This window comes from Cyclopterus lumpus, chromosome 11 (assembly GCF_009769545.1).
Source record: "Cyclopterus lumpus isolate fCycLum1 chromosome 11, fCycLum1.pri, whole genome shotgun sequence".
Taxonomy (NCBI): Eukaryota; Metazoa; Chordata; class Actinopteri; order Perciformes; family Cyclopteridae; genus Cyclopterus; species Cyclopterus lumpus.
Window position 1 is genome coordinate 5043981 of NC_046976.1, and position 22727 is coordinate 5066707.

The 22727-nt window shown below is 47.0% G+C and overlaps 1 protein-coding gene across 1 annotated transcript in view; it reads left to right on the forward strand.

The window, feature by feature from the left end:
- The first annotated feature begins 4009 nt into the window (after nt 1-4009).
- The window catches only part of LOC117738732 (ephrin type-A receptor 7-like), a 135423-nt gene continuing 116705 nt past the window's right edge, over nt 4010-22727 (forward strand). Inside the window, exon 1 of the mRNA XM_034544813.1 lies at nt 4010-4088. Coding sequence (XP_034400704.1) covers nt 4010-4088 — 79 coding nt within the window. The remainder of the gene's footprint in view (nt 4089-22727) is intronic.

Here is a 22727-nt window from a genome sequence, read left to right on the forward strand (position 1 = left end):
GGTGCGGGGCCAGCGAAGAGCATCAGCGTGAAATTGTCGCATGGTAATGAACTCGCAAAACTGAGCTGCGTGAACATATATGCGTGTGAGACTTGTGCTGGAATTGACATCAATTAACTGCTTCAACGACCCCCCACACACACCCCTCAAGGCGCTATCAGGTTTGGATTCACATCTTTTCAAAAGTCGTTGTATTCCTGATCAATAATGCAAACACATGGCAGCCAAATTAGCCATTGTGTGTGGGCATGTTTTGACAGAGGCTAAAAGGGAAAAAAAAGATTAAAAGGGAGGAGGAGCTTAAGGCTGACATTATCTCTTATTGTCAAACATTCCCACAAAAAGACCAACTAACAAATAGCCTGTTGTGTTTGTGGCCAGAGATGATTAAGCATATTCCACTGTGCCACGAACCTCAACTGTTGTCCAATAACAATAAAAAAAATGCTGTTGCACCTGCTGACATATTCCTATAATACTATACATGTGGGCATTGAAGTTACTGTCCTGCTGCTAAAGATATTCAGTCGTGAGTGTTAATTTGCAGTCTAAAATAAGGCAAATAAGCCAATTTGGCCCTGATTGAGTGATGTTTTATAAAAAAAATACAGTGCCCAGAACCGCTAAGCAAAAAAATTAAATTAAATTAATTAAATTTCAAAATTATACTTAACCGTTGTTAAATCTGCTACATTTTAAAGTCAGAGCATAAAGTGCCTCCACACCGCTCTCAATATGGCGTCAGCTGAGCCAGAGTAGCAAACGGTGGTAACAGCGCAAAACAGTGCAACGAGCGCTAACAGACTAAACAGTGTTTACCTGAAGGGGGAACCGGAAGGGTGGGCGCTACACTTCCAATATAGCGAGGTTGGGTTGGTGTTATCAGCTGCAACCGCAATGTGAAAGCAGCGGAAGAGCGGCGGCGATTAGCTATCAATCCGGTGGGGGTGCGCTGACCCGGTCTATGTCTATCACACACACAGAGGGAAAGCGGCTTCATTCTCTGCTCTTGTAGACATTCCACGAATATATCCTCACATTCTAATCGTTGTCAACTTTTAAAGATTCCTGACATCAGAAAGTAATAACAGAGACACAAGTTATCATAATTTCGACATTAAAAAAATTTAAAAAACTAATTTAGCTGATCGTGGTACTCTGTGGATGTGTGATTGTGCGTCCGAGAGCATGTGGCGGACAACAGTTTCAATGTGAGTAACGGAATCTGACGGCGAGCCTCGTGGAATGAGTGAGCGGTTGGCCTCTGTCCTTCACGAGTAATGACCACAGAGGAGGGGACTGATGATCGTGTTCATCAGCTCCCAGAGCCGAGGCTACCAGCCCCCCTGCTGGGGAGGATCAGTAAGACTGATGGCCCCGTAATCTGTGCGTGAGAGGGTAGTGTGTGTGTGTGTGTGTGTGTGTGTGTGTGTGTGTGTGAGCCTGATGTCGAGCAGAGGGAGAGCAGGGACGGAGAGGAGGCTGACAGCGATAATGAGCCTTAACCGTTGAATCGTGGAGCATATAGTGTTTAATGTGTTTTATGTGATTGTTCATACACTGTTGCAGGCGAGGTGAGTTTGAGTCGCAGTGCTCACCACACTCGTCACAAAGCTGTTTCATGTCCAGCAGCAGCAGCAGTGGCAGTGGCAGCAGCAGTGGTAGCAGCAGTAGCAGTAGCAGTAGCAGCAGTGGCAGCAGCAGTGGTAGGAGTAGCGTCAGCAGCAGTGGTAGCAGCAGTTGCAGCAGTAGCAGCAGTGGCAGCAGCAGTGGTAGGAGTAGCGTCAGCAGCAGCGGTAGCAGCAGTTGCAGCAGTAGCAGCAGTGGCAGCAGCAGTGGTAGGAGTAGCGTCAGCAGCAGTGGTAGCAGCAGTTGCAGCAGCAGCAGCGGCAGTGGCAGCGGCAGCAGTAGCGGTAGCAGCAGTGGCAGCAGCAGCGGCAGCAGTAGCGGTAGCGGTAGCAGCAGTTGCAGCAGTAGCAGCAGCAGCGGCAGCAGTAGTGGTAGCAGCAGTGGCAGCAGCAGCGGCAGCAGTAGCGGTAGCGGTAGCAGCAGTTGCAGCAGTAGCAGCAGCAGCGGCAGTGGTAGCAGTAGCAGCAGCAGTGGCAGCAGTAGCGGCAGTGGCAGTGGAAGCAGCTGCGGCAGCAACAGTTGCAGGAGTAGCGGTTGCAGCGGTAGCGGTTGCAGCGGTAGCGGTAGCAGCGGCAGCGGCAGCAGTAGCTGTAGCAGCAGTGGTAGCAGCAGTGGCAGCAGCAGCGGCAGCAGTAGCGGTAGCGGTAGCAGCAGTTGCAGCAGTGGCAGCAGTAGCGGCAGTGGCAGTGGAAGCAGCTGCGGCAGCAACAGTTGCAGGAGTAGCGGTTGCAGCGGTAGCGGTTGCAGCGGTAGCGGTTGCAGCGGTAGCGGTAGCAGCGGCAGCAGTAGCTGTAGCAGCAGTGGTAGCAGCAGTGGCAGCAGCAGCAGCGGTAGCAGCAGTTGCAACAGTAGCAGTAGCATCAGCAGCAGAGGCAGCACCAGGGGCTTGCTTGAGAGGAGAAGTGGGCGCGCTGACTAGGCTTTTCATTAGCACGTCTTTAAAGTTTGAAAAGCAGCTAAATAGCCGAGGATTGCGGTACATGTTGAGGAGCTGCCAAAGGGGGAGGCTCGATATCACTGAGGCCATTCTTCTATGGTCAGTTCGTGTTTTTTGAGGAAGTCTCAGCTTTTTCAACAAAAGCAGAGAAAAAAAAGAAAGTAGACGGGACATTCAGAGGCCATTCGGGTTCCACACGTGGTCCCGAGTGCATAAAGAGCGCAATTAAAAAAAGACTGATGAATGTACTTTAAAAATTTTAGAGGACATAATTACATATTTAATTAGCCTGAATTGTACTTTAAGTGAAAGAACGAGAACACATTTTCTGATTGCAACTTAATTCGATCAAAAGGAGCTGGTCGTGTACCGAGCAGTATTTTTTCAGTAGCTTTTTAGGAAACACTTGAACCGATCGGAGATTCAACCCCCAGTTGTTTTCTATTTGCAAAAAGAAGAAGAAGCTTGCTTCATGCTTGTCAACCAGCACAAACGATATTGCATTCCAACTATATAACTATAACTATATATATATATATATATATATATATATATATATATATATATATATATATATATATATCGTGTGTGCGTGCGTGTGTATGTGCACTGAGTTGTCAAAGGATGGTCAAACAGCTTCTGCTCTAGATGCCATGGCGTGTGTGCCACTGGTCCACTTGTCCCTTTACAACAAATTACCATTAAACAAATAACTGTTCCCGTGTCAGGTTACTGAGGGGTAGCCGTCTTCTGGTTCTTTGTCCACGAAAAACAATGACTTCAATTAACTTCACATGTATAATTGAAAAAAACATTGCGAACTCATCATTAATGAAAATCTGGCTGGATTCCTTTGTTATTTTAATTTTGGTGGCGATGAGGTCACCCTTTTTGTTACACGGTGGACCTCAGTGCAAAACCACTTGATTGAAGCAAACATAACACATAACTGAAGACCCCCTTTTAGAACCCATAACGCACACTACACAATATTGTGAGATGATTAAACAAGCGCAGGAGTCTAAACTCTCCGACGGAGTGATAGGTCCTAAATCACCGATCCCCCTCCGCGTCCTACAAGAGGACCGGCAGTATAAAGACCCCTCCTGCGGGAAGCAGGTAGTATAAAAAACACCTGGCGCGCAGATTTCGGGTCTCAGTTTCGCTATAGGTCGAGCCCCCCCCCCCCTCTCCGCGTAACCCCCCCATCCCCCTGGACTCCAACACCCCGCCGCCATTGCGCTCGCGCGGTGTCAATCACTTCGCCAAAGCCCTCCCCCGAGATAACAAATAGAGCGCGTGGCTCCGGAGCGCCCGCACTATTCGCCCAGACGGCATCCTCTCCGCTCAAACGCGCTCGCGAGTGCGTCTCTGCTGCTGTGCGTCGCGCGCATGCTGGAGAGAGATGACAAGAGCCCCGCGCGGAACTGGCCAGACACAAACATGGATGTCCGTAAAACGCTGGTGTCGGTGATTTGGATATTACTGCTGAACATTGAGGGAGACTGTCACGCCGAAGAAGGTACGTGTGTGTGTGTGTGTGTGTGTGTCCACGTCGTTGTTTGGGTCCGAACGGATTGTCCTCGGCAGAGATAGTTTTTGGAAGCAGGTGCACTCTTTCCACCGACGAGCGCGCGGACATTAGTGGAGTTAAAACAGCCTTTAATTTGCTCCACGTAAAGGAGAACATCCTTTTTGTTTTCTATGCCCGGCTGTGTGGAGAGACGCGTCTCGTGAAGCTGACAGATTCAAGCATTTGGGCTTCAGATTGTCAGCTTTCGTGTTCACTCAATTGCTTGTTACTAGAAAAAAAAGGACCCTAAAAGTACAATAGCTCATAAGAGAAATAAAAAAAATAAACCCAATCGTGTATCATTTCCAGCATTGTAGATTGCGAATGGTTGGAATAAGTTGTTTGATGGTTTGGTCGCCGCACAGCAGAACCAGCGTCTGCTCCCAACATCAGCACCATGATGCTTAAAGTCAGCTGCCTTCAAGCGACCGTGCTCTTCATAAAAATAGAAAGAAAGAAACCCCCCCGCTCTGTTGTCACAAAGACTTCAAATAGTGCTTTGGGATTTTTTCCCTTCTTTATATATATATATATATATATATATATATATATATATATATATATATATATATATATATATATATATATATATATATATTGTCACGGCATCTTTGTGCAACTGGTTTGTCTTTTCCGGCTCTTGTCTGATTCTCGTAGCCACGGACGACATGATGCACCGGGAGGCTGGTGCCTCACTGCATCTAACTCTCCTTTATTTATTTATTCCAGCACCGTTCTCTCACAAAACATCCCTCTTAAATGACTTTCTTTTTGTCTTTCCGTCAGCACTAAACAAAGACTCATTAACGAAACGGTAATGGAGGAGAATAGTGTGCGATTCATCGAGGTGCATTTTTAATTGAATTATAATAATTATTCTTTCTTTTTTTCGAGATTAAATGCTGATGATCCGAATTTGAATTGCTGGCTCGTTTAATTGCCCCCCCCCCCCCCCCCCCCCCCCCCCCTTGCCCGTGCATATGCACTGAAGTGTGTCAGAGAGTGAGGAGCTGCTGCTGTGCTGCCATAGTTTACCTGCAGCCCGGATCTTCACACAGATAAAATACCTTCAGCAGAGATATTGTGAATCTGTGTAACTTTGTGTCTGATCCAAACTGAAAAGCTGTGAAAGCATGTCCCTTCTAATGTGTGCGCGTGGTGTCTGACAGGCCGGCTCAGGTGAAGCCGTGGACGAGTTCCTAATCAGTTCAGAGACTGTGTGGAGGAAGACAACATAATGGCATCAGACCCCCAGTCCCCCCCCCCCCCTTTATTGGCAAGGTAGCCGAGTGGATTTTGTGTTATGATGCATCATACATACATGCATACATACACACATACACGCATACACATCACTGACACGCAACTCCTTCTCGCGCTCTCACGCGCAAGACCTCCCTCCCCCCTCAAGCGCACTTCGTGCGTGCGGATAGATCTGGTTGCGCGCATTTAATTGACGCACGCGCTCCCCCTCTCGAGCGCTCCCTGCCAGGGTGATTTGTGCTGGCTTTTGTTTAATTGATGTTGTGACGGCGATTAATTGCAGTGAAAGCAATGTGCTCCCGAAGGCTGCTGCTGGCTGCATCCTTCTCTTCTGCTCGAGCAGATTTTAGGAGACGGAGGAAACACTGGAGGGAATACTCTTTTAGAAAATAAAACTAAAATGATAATTCTCTGTTATATCCATGATGGATGAGGCGATTCACCTGCTGCTCGCTCGCTCTGTCTGTCTGTCTGTCTGTCTGTCTGTCTGTCTGTCTGTGTGTGTGTGCGTGTGTGTTTGTGTTCAGGTATATAGTGCGAAATGGGAGCAGTGTTTTAACAAAAGGAAACATGTGCAGAAGTCTTCTCTTTGGGATGTTCTGTTCCGTCTAAACCTCATATCATGTTATATTACAGTATTTCTGTGTCTCCTCTATCGTTGTTCATGAAACTTGCAGACTTGCCTTTGTCCGTATTCTTGGTCCCTTTTTTAGGCTTTTGGTCCGTTTTTATTTAAATGCCCCTTCGTGTTTGTCGTTGCTCTCGTTTCATTTTCTCCTTGCATGCCAACAATGTTTTTTTTTCTCGTACTTCTGTCTCTTCCTTTTGCGCTATGTTTTTTTCCCTTTTGTTCTACCCTCCTGTCCTCTCATATGTCATTTTCCTCTCCTCCTCCTCCCCCCTGTACATGCCTCCCGCATCCTGAGCTGACTTGGCAAACGCAAACGCTGCTCCGAGCAGGCAGAGCCGGAGCTCCGCTTTCCCACACCGGCGCACACACAGACACGCACACACACACACACACACACACACACACACACAGTCAATCCAGCCCCTCCACCCCCCTCCCCCTTCAGGCCGCTTTTTCTCATTCCCCACGCCTCACCGCTAACACACATTGGCATCTCATCGGGATCTCATTTACTTCCCCCTGCTCCTCCCTCCCCTCCTCTCCCCTCCACATCCATCCGTCCTGCAGCAAGCCGAGAGAGGGCACGAGCAAGGTACAGAACAACAGAGGCAGAGTGATGGAGAGCAGCGTGAGCGATTGAGTCTCGGCGTGACCTGTGGGATCACCCTGAGTTTGGGTTGGCACCGCCTTCCAGAATTCAGAAACACATCAACGGGTCTACAAGTCGTCTCTCTTAAAAGCCGAGAAGCACTCCTGATCTAATGCCACTGTAAAAATACATATGTTTATGTTTCTATCTGGCATCTGCATCTTGAAGGTTAAAAGTGCGGTGAGGGACTCCTCCTCCTCCAGGTTCACTGTCACTGCAGGAGGTCTCTTACGCAGCAGAGCGGGGAGGGCTTTTGTTTGGAAGGCCAACCATGCAACGTAACCATTGTCTCTCTCTCGGTGTGTGTGTGTGTGTGTGTGTGTGTGTGTGTGTGTGTGTGTGTGTGCGCCCCTCAATGTGCTCGGCCCAGCAGGGTCTTTTCATTGACTTTATACGCAAGCCTCCACCTCTAATGTCTGCGTTGTGTTCAGTCCAAACCTTTCGTCGCTATACAAGTAATGTTTGCTTCGACAGGCGCTTTGGTTTCCATAACCGTTGAATGGATCTATTTGGGGTTTTGCAGAGTAATCCATTGTCAACATTGTGTCTGTTGAGTGACTTTTCAAACATTTGGAAACCTCTTTTTATTTTTTTATGTTGAAGGTGAGGCTGAGGCAATCTGGAGATCGGCATTATTAAAGGGCCTTCAGCTTATAAAGTGTAGATGATCGAATGTAAAGGATTTCATTGACATTGCTATTGTAACCATGCATCGCTTCGACATTTACTTTCACTGGACTGTTAAGTGTTCTTGTTATTTTGCCATCCATTTTAAAAACACGCTCCAGCGAGATTCAAAGCCTCTGTTTACCGTTAACTCGAACCAAACATAATTAAAGAGAATATCCATTATTACATTCCCACTCCTATATCATATGATTACTGAATCAGTAATGAAAATGAGTACTTAGCAGCAATCTAATTTGGGGTTTACCAACAACTGCCAGATTGGCAGCATAATAGTGCTCCACCCTCCCAGGCATCAATTGGGACTAATTGTTTGTGATTGATGCAGGCTTATTTCTGCCTAGCTGTCGCTAGCTGCCCCCCCCCCCCCCCCCCCCCCCCCCCCCCCCACACACACACACACACACACACACCCACCCACACACACACACACACACACGATGCACTGGTCCATCTTCATCTGCCAAGGACCTGTTATACATGTCTGGATCGGAACAGGCCGCGACCTCCGCGAGCGTAAAAGGTCAGAATGATTTGTGGAGACGACATTCTCCCGGAGGGGCCCGCGAGGGAGGTATGGAGGCTCAGGAGCGCGGGGGAAATGAATGAAGGAAGGAATTAATGACTCAACGGAGGGACAGACAGAGAGGGAGGGAGGGAAGAGGAGCCTCATCCGGGGAAAAAAAAGAAAGATGCATTACAAGTCCAAGACGGATAAAAGGTGTGTCAGGTCGAGGAGGTGGTGAGGAAGGAGGGAGGCTGAGGTGACGGAGCGGTGGGTGATGAGGGAGTGAAATTATTGGAGGAGAGTAAAGGCGCGTGGGAGGGAGCGGGTGACGAGGGAATTGTAAGCTGCCACCGCTGCTTTGTTCCACAGCCACTTGTATGTTGTAATCAAACAGACCGTGGGTTCCTGTAAACGAGTCAATGCAGAAGCTCAGCCAGATCCTTACTTACCTCCCACTCCGCCACAACACATTGTGTGTGTGTGTGTTTGCCTGTGTGTGTGTGTGTGTGTGTGTCTATTGGATCCCGATAGGGTCACCTGATTTTTTACTACAGCATCGGCAAGAATGAGCCATTGGAAAGGGTAGGAGGGATGTTTGACAGGGGGAGAAAAAGGCAGTGTGTGTGCACATATGGGTATAAGACGTGGGGGGTGGGGGGGGTGGGGTAGCAGGTGTTTCATCCATATTGGACAGTAAGGAAGGGGCTCTGTGCGGCTGCATGCGGCAGATGAAGGTAAAACGCTGACGGACTTGTTTTGTCCAGTGGTTTTATTGATGTATCTATGCTGAAGCATCTTCGGATGTGCGGCTGTATTCTTCACATACTTGTGCACATTTTGCTCGTATCCCATGTTTCCATCTCAGACTTTTCCAGCCTTTTTTTATGATATTCTATTTGACTTTTTGTCTATTTTGAGAAGCATCTCCGATGTGCAGCTTTGAGAAGAGTCAAATCCGTGCAAACAAACTGTGCGTTTTCTGCTGAATGCCTTTGAACCGACTTGTTTTTGTTGTTATGATGAAGAGAGTTAAAATGAATGAAATGTTATTGGTTTTGTGAGGGTGATAATTAAATGATCGCAGTAGCAAAAAGTAATTCAGCACAGGAGTGGAAGCTGATAATCAAGGCTCAAATCAGCAGTGGCAGAGAGAGAGAGAAATATGTTATTTAAAAAGTAGGATAATGCTCACAGCATAACATTAATGTCAAGTAAAAATGTCCAACATTCACTTCCCAGATAAAAAGACCAGCTGCTCTTCGGTTGGGTTTTCATATTGTCGTGAGGTGAATGGCTTTTGGTTTTGGAGACGCCACCTTGGGTTCAGGGAAACTTCTGAGATTTTAAAGATGAAATGACTAACTGATTAATCAAATACCACATGACAATCAAAATAATTGTTAGTTACTTATTAGAGACTTTTGAACTCACTCAACCTGTGCTCATTTAATCAATGAAATTAGGGCTGCAACTAATGCTTATTTTCATTTGGTCTCATGGTTCAGCTTTACAAATGGAACTGTACCGCTTTGACTTTGGTATCCAGTTCATGTATTCAGCTAGTCAGACATTTTATATTCCTGCCTTTTATTATCCTTAAAGCTCAGCTGCATTATCATATATATTACAGAAGACAAGAACTGGTGTGTATCCGAAGGTTATAAGAACACGTTTCTTTCATATAAAATGGAGCAAAAAAACGATCATCTGTTTTCCTACTTTATTCGTGATACTGTTTACTACGACCCCCAGAAACGACCTCACGTGCCGTTAGTCGACGTGGTTTAAAGAGCAAGAAGGTTCACGTAGGGAGGAGGTTGGGTTGGGTGGCTGGGTCAAAACAAACAAAAGACTTTGACCCAGGAGGCCGCTGTTCGTGTCCTGTGTCAAAGCAGAATTATTTTAACTTTGTGACGTATCTTAAGTTATGTAACAAATGTATGTATTTGAACCCAAACGATAATTGCGACCGTTTCACCACATGGTTAAAACTACGACTGTCAGGTTTAAGTTTAAAGAAGAATTTAGTTAACGCTTCACAACCTCAGTGGTCGTATGAATTAAACGACTTGATTGTGATGTGGAAATTAGAGGGGAAAACAAGTCTTAAAGCCCACAATAAACCATCAACTGCAGGTCCATTTGCAGATGCGCTGGTGCTTTCATGCCAGAGCTTTATGTAACCATCTCAAGGGCATGTTCTCGAAAAGTTCTACAAAGGTTATATGCAAAAAAATGTATATATATATATATTCCATTAAATATTTAAAAGAAATGTCTCCCATGACACACACCACCAGCATCCTGGAGTTGAGATGTGTTTTTGCTTGATTTTTACACAGAGGCCTAAAACCCATTATTCATCGTTGCTGCATTTCTTGGGATACTAATGGATTAGAGGAGTTTTTGTTGGCAAGCTTCTCAGTCCTGAGGTGTCTGAAGTTGATGAATGTCATTGGTTTGTGCGTGTGTGTGTGTGTGTGTGTGTGTTTGTGTGGAGCCGGAGCCGCGCTCTTGGCAGACATTTCTGCTCCGCTCTGTTTTGCATTGAGAGTAAACACTGACTGCATTAATGCGAGGCTTGTTGTGGGCGGGCACGCTGGGAATTGAACTGACAACTCGGCGGAGCTCCGTCGTTCTACTACCCTCATTTAATTTTCATTTCCTTGGTTTCCGATGGTGAAAAAACTGAATCTCCCACTCATTTCGAAAAACGGAGTCACAAGGAACGATTAATTGAAGCATGCTGGACTTCGGGAGGGGGAGGAGACTCGGACGCACAGGAGCTACCGGCCAAAGTCAAACACAATCTGATGAAGACCCCCAAAAACTATTTTTTGGCTTTCCTGATCCCTCGTCATTTGTCCTGCTTTTCTTATGCCTTTTTTGTTTTAACTGATCCTAGATCTGTTATTGCAAATTTCGAGTACCGAACCACCCCGTGTCACTCCATGTGGGCTATATTTCTTAGCGCCGCTGTGCAGTTCTGACGCATCAATTTCTTTTGAATCAAGAACCGGCATTGAGGCATTTGTGAGGAAAACGCTGGGAAAGGAAATGTAACCTATTTTTTGTGAGAGTGTGTGTGTGTGTGTGTGTGTGTGTTGTGAGGTTAAATGTGTTGCCCTCCCTCTCAGATGTTGGCTTAGAGACCATCAGCCTCAATTGAGCCTGGTTTAGGCGGTCACATTATACTGCCACGGAGGTGACAGAGGTCCTGGAATGTACAACAAGGCAAACACACACACCCACGCACACACCCACACACACACACACACACACACACACACACACACACACACACACACACACATGCGCGCGTGGGTACCTATGCTTCTTGCTGAAACTCTTTTGTGATATCATTTTGTTATAGGTTTTTTGTCCGCACTATTACGGTTGCCGCTAGAGGATCTTTTAACTTTAACGTAAATTTATGTAATTTGGTGCCATGCCATTGTTCCGACGGACCGTTATTCAAAAACCCTAAAAAATCAGAAAAATGTCCCACTGGACTGAACGTTTGTGTGAGACTCCGTTGTCCTGAATAACAAAACGGACCATTGTTCCAAAGGCCCATTGCGCCGAAAATACAAAGTCTGTACAACAAATGGATGGCTAATTAATATGTGGAATGACATCGCAGTCGCAATGTTTCATTTTTTTTTCCCACCATGGTGCGGTCATGACCCGCCTTTCTCTACCGCTGGTTGGCTCACTGATATTTTATCCTCACTAATCTTATTTCTCAGGACTAAACATAACCGACCCAACCATGAAGGGTGAGTGGTGGGTCATGCCTTCGCCAGTAGGGAAGAAAGAAAATCTGGATGTCCGATGACATTATTTTGCATATTAAATACCCATGTGCTTCTGTTTGTTGCATGGACAGTTTTATATTTTTGGAGCAATGGGCCTTTGGGAAGATCTGCATTTGTTTTTTAGGTTGTCGGACAAATACAAAAATGTTACAATAGTCTTTTTGGTCCAACGGGACTTTGTTGGGACTGTTGGGGTTCTGGAATGATGGCCCGTCGTGGCCCGCGGGGACACTCCATCTTGTTATTGTGGGCCACCAGCTGAAGATAAATGCTATTGTTCTTCCCGCTAGTTCAGTCTAATTTATGTTCCGGTAATTCAATACGTCTGCCACAGTCTCTGAGAGAAGCTGTCTTGGGCACAAGGTCCTCCGACAAGATTTTAACCTCTTTCATATTGTCTGCGACTAAGCAATGAGGTCCAGTAGTCCAGATCCAGTTATGTTGGCTTCTCATCTTAAAACATGAGGGGCAGCGAGACCACATATATATATATATATATATATATATATATATATATATATGACTGTTGGGAGAGCGTGCTAGAATCTGTGAGAGTGAGCGCCGCCTCCTAATGTGCTTTTCGTGTCCGCTGGTCCTCCTCCTGCCACGTCTGACCTGATGACACATGTTCAGGAGGACTGGAGAGGTGGAGGAGGAAGCCTGCGCAGGGCTACATCATGCTTCCCCAGTCCCCTCTCACGTTTCCCTCTACCATGTTCATCCCCAATATAGACACAGTTGGGATTGGTGATTAAAATGTTTAATTCTTTTCTGTACATACCGCTAAAGCTTTTCCTCTGTGTTATGTAACATTTCATACATACTCATTAACCCTCCAATGACAACCCACCAGAGTCTTGCTCTAATGGTTGTGAAACCTTTGGGCAATTTACTTCCTTTGCTCAGGAATCAAGCTGCAGCATTTATTTATTTGTTTGCTTTGCGTACGCGTGTTGCCTTCAGGTGCATCGGCTGCCAAAAGGCATCACATTCAAAGAGAATCCGGCAATTTGGCGTTGAACTTCACGATGGACAGTTTGAAAAAGCACCTGAAAGCACCACAAGTGTCTATTCTGCACACAGCAGCCTGTCGTAGACATATACAGAACAAAAGGACAAATTAGACCAACCCGATGTTGATGGCAGCAGGCAGGACGAGCACGCCAAGTCGTCTCAACCAATGGAGGGGATTCCATGTTCATGCATTTTAAGGGTTTGCAGCGACTATTTGTTCTGATAATAAATTGTATTTTCTGTCATAGGTTGCAGTTTTTTCAAACTCTAGATTCGTGCAGTAGAGAATAGGTGGCACCTAAAATCCATTCAGAGCCACAATGTGCCGACTGCAATCGGCACGAGCGATACACTATCCGGTGGCATTCGGTTGTCCAAAGCTCAGGGGTTGTACGCACATAACTAAAATGAATAAAAGTAATAAGAAGTAAAATAAGTATGTGAGACGGACAGAAGCCCGCAGTAGTCCGTCCCCGCGTCCGGCTGGGCCTCGTGAAAACCCATCGCCCCCGAGCTCAGGAATCCCCATTAATCTCTCCGAGAGGCGTTTGACCTTTCAAACTCATTAACCACAGCCCGTGTGCAGACCTCACGTTTTTATTGTTTTCAATTTGTTTCGCCTCTTGTGCACAAACAACACGCGCGTACAGGAGGGCTTGGCAAACTTGGATTACGCACACACACAAACACACACACACACGCGCTAATGTGCCTCTACCTGTTTGCCATCTTAGCTACTCTCTCTCTCTCTTTTCTACAATGTCTTCCCCCACCTCCCTCCCCCTTTCTCTCCATGCCCTCGCTTCCTCACTGTGTGGGTTCGGTCAGTGACCTGTAAAATTGCGCGACCTTTTAATACGCGGCTTCCTCGGTGATGAATAAATTCATAAATCACGCGGCTCCGGCTCAGTCACTTTTATGAACGCCCCTCTCTAACCACCCCCCCCACACACACAAACACGGACGAGGAACACAGGGTGTCTTTTGAAGTGATAGCCCCCTGCGGAGAAAAGTATCCGTAATGAAAGGGTGTTAGCGCCGGGGGCCGAGGGCACGGGAGTGAGAGCCGCGTTAGAGATGGCGAAGGGATCTAATGGGGGTGGAGGGGGAGAGGGGGTGAGCGTGAGAGGCAGGTTTCACGTGCCAGCATGGGGCCGGCTCCCCTCACTTTATCAGGTGGCGAAGGGGCGGGGAGTGAGAGGGCCTCCGTAGGTGGCCGAGGGTGTAATGTGGCGAGTGGCGAGAGGGGGAAGTTAACATAACAGCGTGGGAGCTGCTCCGCTCGGCTTATCGCGAGTGCAAGGCAGAGCGGAACGGGCAGTACCTGGCTAAGTGGTGGGGCGGGGAACGGATGGAGGCTATTCCGCTCGGTGTGCTGTAGGTGCGATATTACGGAGGGTGGAGAGAGGAAATGAAGCCGGAGAATACTCGGGGCGTGGTGGATGGGAACCTCCCTCCCTCATACATTATATTCATATATTCTAGTCTTCGATGGCTTGTGGTTGTCCTCCAGAAGATGGAGAGATGAGGTAAAGAACAGGCACAGATATTGGGAATATTTGACAAAGTATGCTTGAACCGAATGCTTTCCGAATGTTAAAGGTGCCCCCTGCGGCGTTTCTTCTCGTCGCCAAACAACAAGTTGGGTTTATATTCAGCGTTTTTCCACCGCTACTGACCACCTCCAGCGCAATTTTTATTCCTCATAAAACATTTACGGGTGCATGCGTGTCCACGTGAGCGAGACGAACACAGTGTTGCGTAACGCTACTAATGGTCAACAGCTCCACAGGGTACTGGTGTTTGCTTGGCTGCTTGTAATGCATGCTATTATAGTAACCAGTGCATTTCTGAACATATGTGTGTGTGTGTGTGTGTGTGTGTGTGTGTGTGTGTGTAGGGGGAGAGTCCTTTGTTACTTTGTGTTTCTGGTTCATGATTGCAATCAGGGTGTCATCAGTGTGGGATATTTGGGTGGAGCGTGCTCCTGCGGTTTCTCTGATTCCCCCTCAGCTATAAATGTTGCCTTCCTGTTTGCAATTCAAATTAGTCCGCCAGCCAATCAGTGCGCCGCAACAGCCGATCGGCGAGTCGGCTAACCGTCTGTCAGGCCGGTGACCATGGCGACCGAGGGAGGTCAGGCAGCCGGGAGTCAGCCAGAAAACTATCCAACTCAGAAGCAAGTTAGTCCAGCAAAGGAAATTCTGCCTGCGCCGTGTGCACAGCACGGTCAGCACTCACTTGTCTCGTTGCTTTGAACCAGTGCGACGCACGACTGCGCTACATCGAAAGAGGGTCACGTTGTTCCTGGAGCGATGCACTATAAGGTCAGCATAGCAAGTGAGTCCTGCTCGTCTGGCACCGCACAATATGCACATCGAGTTCCAAAAGAGCACACACATGCACACAAATAGAAAGAAAAGTCGATAAATCTTCTCCAACTGTTGCAAAGCGCCTCAGTTGGAAGTCTAATCCACATTCTGGCACCTTCCAGCCCTAAAGCACCCGCTGTAACTGGAGCGTCCTCTGATCAGATTCGAGATTCTCGGGTTGGTCTAGAAGGGAACTGTTTAAAGGAAACTAATGCCCACATATGACTTTTTATATATGTGGTTGATCAGAAATGAGAGATTCAACCATCGAGTGTGCATGCCATCCAGAGAACAGAAACAATTAGCTTAAAGAGCTGCGTACAGCGGGTTGGTGTTCATCCCCACTAGAGTCATTTGAATTAAATGTTCGATTTAATTACATTTTATTAAATTTCTCTGCTCTCTTTTTGTCCAACACTCCTGTCTGCCTGCTTGCTTTTGTATTTCTTTCTTTCTTTCTTTCCTTCCTTCTTTCTTTCTTTCTTTCTTTCTTTCTTTCTTTCTTTCTTTCTTTACATAAATGCGTCAATAATCAACATGAAATGGCGCATTTTTTGAGGCTGATTCCTTACTGCCCTTCGCTGCATGTCATCTCTCCCCGCCCACACTTCCCTTTCCCCTCAAAAAGCGATTAAAAAAAGCCTTTCATACGATCCATCTCACCTGTGATTCAAGCGGTTTGGCCATAAGTACACGCCTGAGCTGTTAATTACACACACGACCACCGTATAAGCGCATATTCCATTTTGGGATCATGTAGTGTAAATATGACGTGCAATGGAATATTCTTTTCCTCTGCAGCTTTAGCTCTGGAAATATTGCACGGTTTACCCAAGTAAGTCTCCTGTAGCTAAACACCAGCTACGGTTATTACAGCTGCACTCAGTGTGTGTGTGTGTGTGTGTGTTGTTGCCGTAATTGGTTTGCCCTCGCGTTTAACACGTCGGCTGTATGAAGCTCGCGTCCTGGCGCCGTTTCTGTGTGGGTTCGGGTTGTGTTGGGCACACATTCCATGGGTGAATTGATTTGATTGGGGTTACCGAGGGTTATTATGAGGGCGATGGTGGCGCATGCAATTTCCCTGCCTTTTTTGTTGTGTGTTTGCGTCTTGTTGTTGTTGTTGGTGTTCATGTACTCGCTAAAACATCCAGCTTTTGCACTTGAATCTGCACGTGAGCGCACATGTTTATTTCCTCATCCTTTCCGTAGGGTGCAGTCGTGTCTATGCGGTGATGTAATGCCGGACTGGGTCGGTGCGGAGCAGCACTGGGACGCTTCTCTCCGCGGCCGATGGGAAGGGATGCTTTTTGCACAGGAAGTGGCGGAGTAAAGCGCCGTCTTCCCTCTCGGCCCTTTCTCTCACCCAACTCTGTCGCTCTCTCTCTCTTTCTCTCTAACTGCTCTTTCCATCTGTCTCCCCCCCCCCCCCTCCTTCTCTTATTCTCGTTTCGCCTTCTCGTACCTCCATCCAACTCGCTCACACAATTGAACTTGGCAGTGTTTCAGGGATTGAGTGGTTTGAGTTAATGGCGAATTACCTGCCTCTCAGAAGTAGTGAGTGTGTGTGTGTGTTTGGATGTGATGGTGGGGGGTGGTGGTGGTGGTGGGGGGTAAAGTAAAGTAATGGACTTTGCTGGAAGGTCATTTGAAGGAGCCTGTCACTAAATCACTAAATGCCACTAAAGCACTCAATGAAGCCCATTCATCGGTTGGGATTGTGCGGATTTACATGTGAATGTAAATTGGTAACCAGTTTACGGGATGTAATTGTTTTTTTCTCCGTGCTGAAGAATTTGTCTCTTTGCTTTTCCAGCAAAACATTCGACCTCCACACACGGCGGTTTCATTTTTTTATCATAGTCGAGGTGTGCGCTCGCCACGTTATTTGTGCCCTCGCGGGACAACAGAGTCCACTTCTTTAATTATTAAAAAAAGTCACCTACCACATGAATAGTTCCTGTTTCGCATCATAAAATAAGATCCGAAATATAACCACACCTCCTCACACACATCCTGTTTCCAGCTTTCGTCTAAAAAGTCCTGAGTATTCCCCTACATTTCAACTTTCCCCTAATTTGTTGATCGCAGTCCCTTTTTAATTTTTTTATTAAAGCATTTCTTCTTTCTTTTGTTCTGTCATTCTCTTTGTTTCCCACCAAGTCTGCTCGGGGACTGAAAAGCAGCCGAGAGCTCAGAAAATGCCCAACAGCTGAGAGTCAAAGTTAATAGTGAACATATTAGCGTGTCATTGTTAAACTGAGTTACACTTCTCAACTTCTTCTCCACATTGGGAGAATGTGTCGAGGATGCACAATTTGGGATTTGTTTCGGTTGTTGCCATATTTATATCTATCTATATATATATATATAGGACCGAGGCAAAATCAAATTCCAAACTATTTAATGATATGAATTGCAGACTGTAAGGGACCCTATACAATATAAGGGCAAGCCTAGACTGTAGCTAAAGGGAAACACTGGACTGGTCATAGAAAATAACAACAGTCTGAGTTTTCCTTTTTCTATCAAGCAGCAAAATAAAATCCCAAATTGCAGGATGACGTGTTCGGCCAACATCGAATGTCCCGCGATGTGACTATTGCACGTGGGCACACGCCGATGAAGCCCTAATGTATGCTCCCAGAGAGGCTGAAAGAAGTTACATGACCTCATTCCCAGTATGTGACATGCCTGCAGACGCACTAAGTACACACACACACACACACACACACACACACACACACACACACACACACACACACACAGGGAAAGCTTGCTTTTAGCCGAACCACCTCCTCCTGAGAATGGAAGCTGATGAAAAATTCAGCTCGGTTAGTCAAGGAGCGGCTCAAAGGAAAGGCTGCTCTCCTTTTCTGCTTTCACTCTCATTTCCCGTCCACTATTTCCTCCCCAACTCTCCGTCGTACCTGCTGCCCTTTCCCTCAAACCCCTCCAGTACCCGCCCACCGTATGGGAGCGGCTTCTTGCGACGACTGCCACGACTCAAACCGCGTGACAGCCCGGTCACCGGGCAGCACCTTTTTTCGAGGTCGACACTTGCCCTGCGCTTGGCTCGAACCGCTGACCTTCTGCTCACGGGGACCATGTGACCGCAGCGGTCGAATGGGTTTCTGACCCGTGACTTGGATCGGGTTTGAAATCACGCGGTGAAGCGATGGCTTAGTAACAATTAGCGGGCTGAATCGGGGTCCGTCTGCCGCTGAACACTTTGTGCTCACACGAGCTGATTTCTTTTAATTTATTATGCAATTTTATGCCTTAAATATTTCTTTTTATTATCACATTCCCCATTTTTTTTATTTGTATTTGTTATTCTTTCCTATAATTCTCATTATTTTGACGCCTATAGAAGGTCTGTTGAAATTGCCAGCAGACAAGGGCAGAAGGACAGGCATGACTATTGAAATGCAGCTCTGAGAGGACAATACTGAATCTAATCTGTTTATTCAACCTCACCTCCAGTCTCCCTCCTGTCTCTTTCTCTCTCTCTCTCTCATTTCAAACTCGACAAACAAACAAATACACACACACACACACACACACACACACACGCACCCCTACCCCCTCTCCCCATCCCCATCCCAACACTTTATGAAAGAAACAGAGGTCCTTCTCTTATCTCGCAGGTGAAATCTGGAAAAATGGAAGCGTTGCATTTGCATTTTAATTTGCCCTCAATCAGGCTTTGTGTTTGGCGTTGCGGATGAAATTGCCCGGTGTTTGCTCCTCGTCCTTATTTATAGGGGAGCTGCGGAGGCGGGCCCCAAATTCAAATCTGACTGCTATCTCACCGGGTATGGAGATGAGGCTTCCTCTCATTGTCTTCCTCCGTCACTCTGTCTCCGTCCTCCTCCACCGTTTCTTCATTTCCTATACTTCATTCCCCCCTTTTTTATTTATTTATGTATTTCTCCACCACTCTAACATCACTTCCCCCTCCGTTTCTCGTTGCCAGGTGAGCGAACACACAGATTTCATTAGCGATGCCGTGTGCCGCGCTGCCCGGCAGTCGTGGAATCACGACCCCGCTCTGACCTCATCATCTCAACCCTCTGTCATCCAATCCCTCTGCGCCCCTCCCCCACCTCGATATATCACGCCCTCCACCCATCGGTTCTTTCCGCTCAAGTCTATAACATGGCCATAAGCTGTCTGTGGTAGATGAAGGACCTCCTTCACACAACTGACTGCTCCCTGGAGTCCAGAGCAAGTTCAACCCGATACTGACTGAAGCTCTGATACGGGTGTGTGTGTGTGTGTGTGTGTGTGTGTGTGTGCGCAGTTATTGGGGCCAAAGTGTGTGTTCCTACAGGTTATTGTCTGTGTGTGTGTGGGGTCATTTATTGAAGTGTGTGTGTGTGTGTGTGTGTGATTACAATGTGGTGGGGCAGAAATGTAAAGCTGTTTGCTGCTGTTGTGCCGATTGGGGTTCACTTCCATTTAAACATCTTCGTTATTGTGTTGAAACATTTAAAATCAACCTGGTGAAATCAATGGTTTTAGATGTTTAGCGACCAGAAATTCAAAAAATTGAACTACAGCATATCTCGTTTGTCCGTGCCCTCTAGAACGACCTCCGCCAATCACTGATAGAGTAATCCTTTTTATGATGTGATAGAGCTTTGGTTAGGTTTAGAAACAGAAATGACCTGGTGAGGCTTTAGGAAAAGATCCTGGCATATTTAGTTAAGTGTTGTGATGACGTTATCCCAAATGTTTCCAAGAAATGTTCAGATCCAGAGAAATCCGTCATTTTATTCAAAGGAGGGGTCCGTTTCATTTGGCGTCACCTGTCAATGGCGTCATATCCCTGAGCGCTGTGGTTGTCATACATTTACTTTTCATTCAGTTACAAGGCGCAGTTTTTTAGATCTCGGTCCCTTTTAGCGTTATACTTTAACCAGATGAAGGATTGTAGTCCTCAGACGTCCGGATCTGAAGTAATCGGAGAAACAGGCTGAACAAACATTAGCGGCAGCTCGGCCCGCCACCTGCCTCCGAGAAACACAGATTATCACTGTGAAACTGCTTCACAGTGATTTTACCGGTTTTAGTCACCTGTTCCGTACGTTTTGGAGAGGAATAAAAAATAAAAAATGAACGATGAATGCGGGACGAATCCCAACCGGGAAAAGCCGACCGCAACGACAGCTATGTTGGTGACGAAAATAACATAATGTGCGTTTAAGGTTTTGGGAGCTTAGTGCTAAGCGTTCTTCATTATATCTTGACCTTTTTTATGGTAAATACGCAGGTTGATGAGCTGGTAAAAGGCAGGAAAGATAACAACATATTTGAACTACCTGCCAAGGTAGTTTATGCGTTTCTATATTCCTTTTCGAATATCCCATAGTACTATCGGTGACAGAATTTGGTGGAAAAAAACCCCGCCTTGATGTTTTGTAAATCTGCGCCCAATTAGTCAACGCTAATTATGAAAATGCCGTTATTGAGGTAATGGTGTGTTTATTAATGTTGTGATTAGTAAGAGCTAAGTTGTGAAATTGACGATCCATAATTACCTAAAGCCCCATCTGCGGATTATTATCACTCAACATGTTGCCTCTCTTGCTCACTACGCGTCTGTCCCGAGGATATGGTACAGATAGGGGAACATTGAAGGAACTCGAGGGGGTTGGGGGGGGGGGGGGGGGGGGGGGGTTCAATTCAATAATCAACGGGAATAATAATAGTTCACAGACACGTGTTTGTTTGCAGTTTTGTTGTCTCAAAAGACGACCTGCTCCCACAGCAAGGTCGTCAACCTCTACCAGGTGACGTACATCGAAGGGATTTAGCTGAGAAAAGACTCTCTCTCTCACCGGCCCGTCCTCCACCAGCGCATGAAGCGGCCGCCTCCATCCATCCGTTTGTTTCCTAGCGCCGGTGGCGGCGGTCCTTGTGGTTAACAGTAAGAGTAAAACAAGTAATTAGCTCTGGTAATTAAATCCTCCAGTCGGCAGAACCAGTCCTGCCGCACTGCCCATCTACACAAACGGCGGAGGAATTGGTCCGTTGAAAGAAAGAAAAACAGAGTAATTAGCAGATTCATTCTGTTCTATTATCTGCGCGGCGATAAGCAAATAAACAATTGGCTGCGGAGGAATAAAATGGGGATAATGGCTTGTGGGAGGGCGGGGTGGGGGGGTGGGGGGGGGGGGCTGTCGACTGGCACAAATGAGGAGCATTAGCTGGCTGTGGCCTCTCACAGGACCGGAAGGATTTCCTTCATTTTCACGTTTGTGTGTGTGTGTGTGTGTGTGTTGCCTGTTTTATGCATTCTGCCCTATTGGGTTCTTGTTGACCCGAGGGAGGGGGGGCGGTGGGGTCATCAGAGAGGGAAGTGCTCTTTGTCTCTCATTAGAGCAGCTCTTTGATTTCATTAATTACTGACCGACTGCTGCTGCCGCTGCTGGTTTGGCACAATCTGGTATTCTAACCGCTCATTGCCACCGCTCCACTCTGCATTATTTATTTATGGGCTCGGTAATTAATAACAATGATTTCCCAAGGAGTGCTCCTCATTGGTGTGTGTGTGTGTGCGTGTGCATTTATGTGCTTACCAAGACCGGATCACTTGCCAGCGGCGCTTCTTCTATGTTTCTACAGATTCTGGCACTTCCTCTTTTCAGCTCTGCGTAGGTCCCCTTTTCTTCCTCCTTTTTGTGCCTTTGTATCGGAGTCACTGCAGCAGGTCTCTTGTGGAGCAGCCGGCTCGATTTGACTGATGAGCTCCCATCTGATATGAATCTAATATCGCCAGCTGCACAGGCAGATCATTAAAGGGGAATAGCACTGTTCTGCGACAGAAACCTGGGGGCTTTTCTTAAAGAACATAAACCCGGTTGTGGCACAATGCACACTCGGAGAACGCGGAGAACAGGTGAGCTCTACTCAGGACGCTCTGTTCTTTGCCACTTCTATGTGTCTGGGTGCGTTACCTCCTCAATCCTGGCGTAGACATCCGGGGGGCTGAACGCTTCAGGAAGGTTCTCTTGTTTCCATTGGAAGCCTCTTTTCAAGTGTTTTCTGATCCCAATGGCGTTGCCTTCTTAAACCGGCTTCTAATCAGACACCTCTGTAGCTACGGTTTGGTTAAGGTTATATAATATCCCGCACCGAAGTCTTAGCGATCCAGCTGTCCGCCCCCAAACTCTTCCCCCGACGAACGTTGTGGCTCTACAACGGCGTCACACTGTTTTGTCCTCTGCACGATGTGGCCATTCCCACGGCTGCCTCGAGGGCGCACAAAAACACGCAGTCTTATCAATTCCTGTTAGCCTTCGCTCCTCCTGCGTTGTATGTTTTTTTTGGCCAATTGACTGCTATGACCGAGGCGTCTTGTCCCCTCCCCCCCTCCCCTCTGTCCCCTTGTCCTAGCTGAGCTAGTTATGGAGCCTATTGACTGATCGGCTGTCGGCCCCATCGATCCCCAAGGTTGCACTATTGACGGATGGTCCCACAATGCCCTCCCTACCTCCTTCCATCGTCTCTTCCCTCCACCTTTTGCCTCTCTCGTTTTTTCTTCTTCTACTTCTCTCTCCTCTCTATCCACCTTACTATCGATCACTTACCTCATTTCATCTCCAGTCGTCATGCGACCCCCCCCCCCCCCCCTCCTTCTC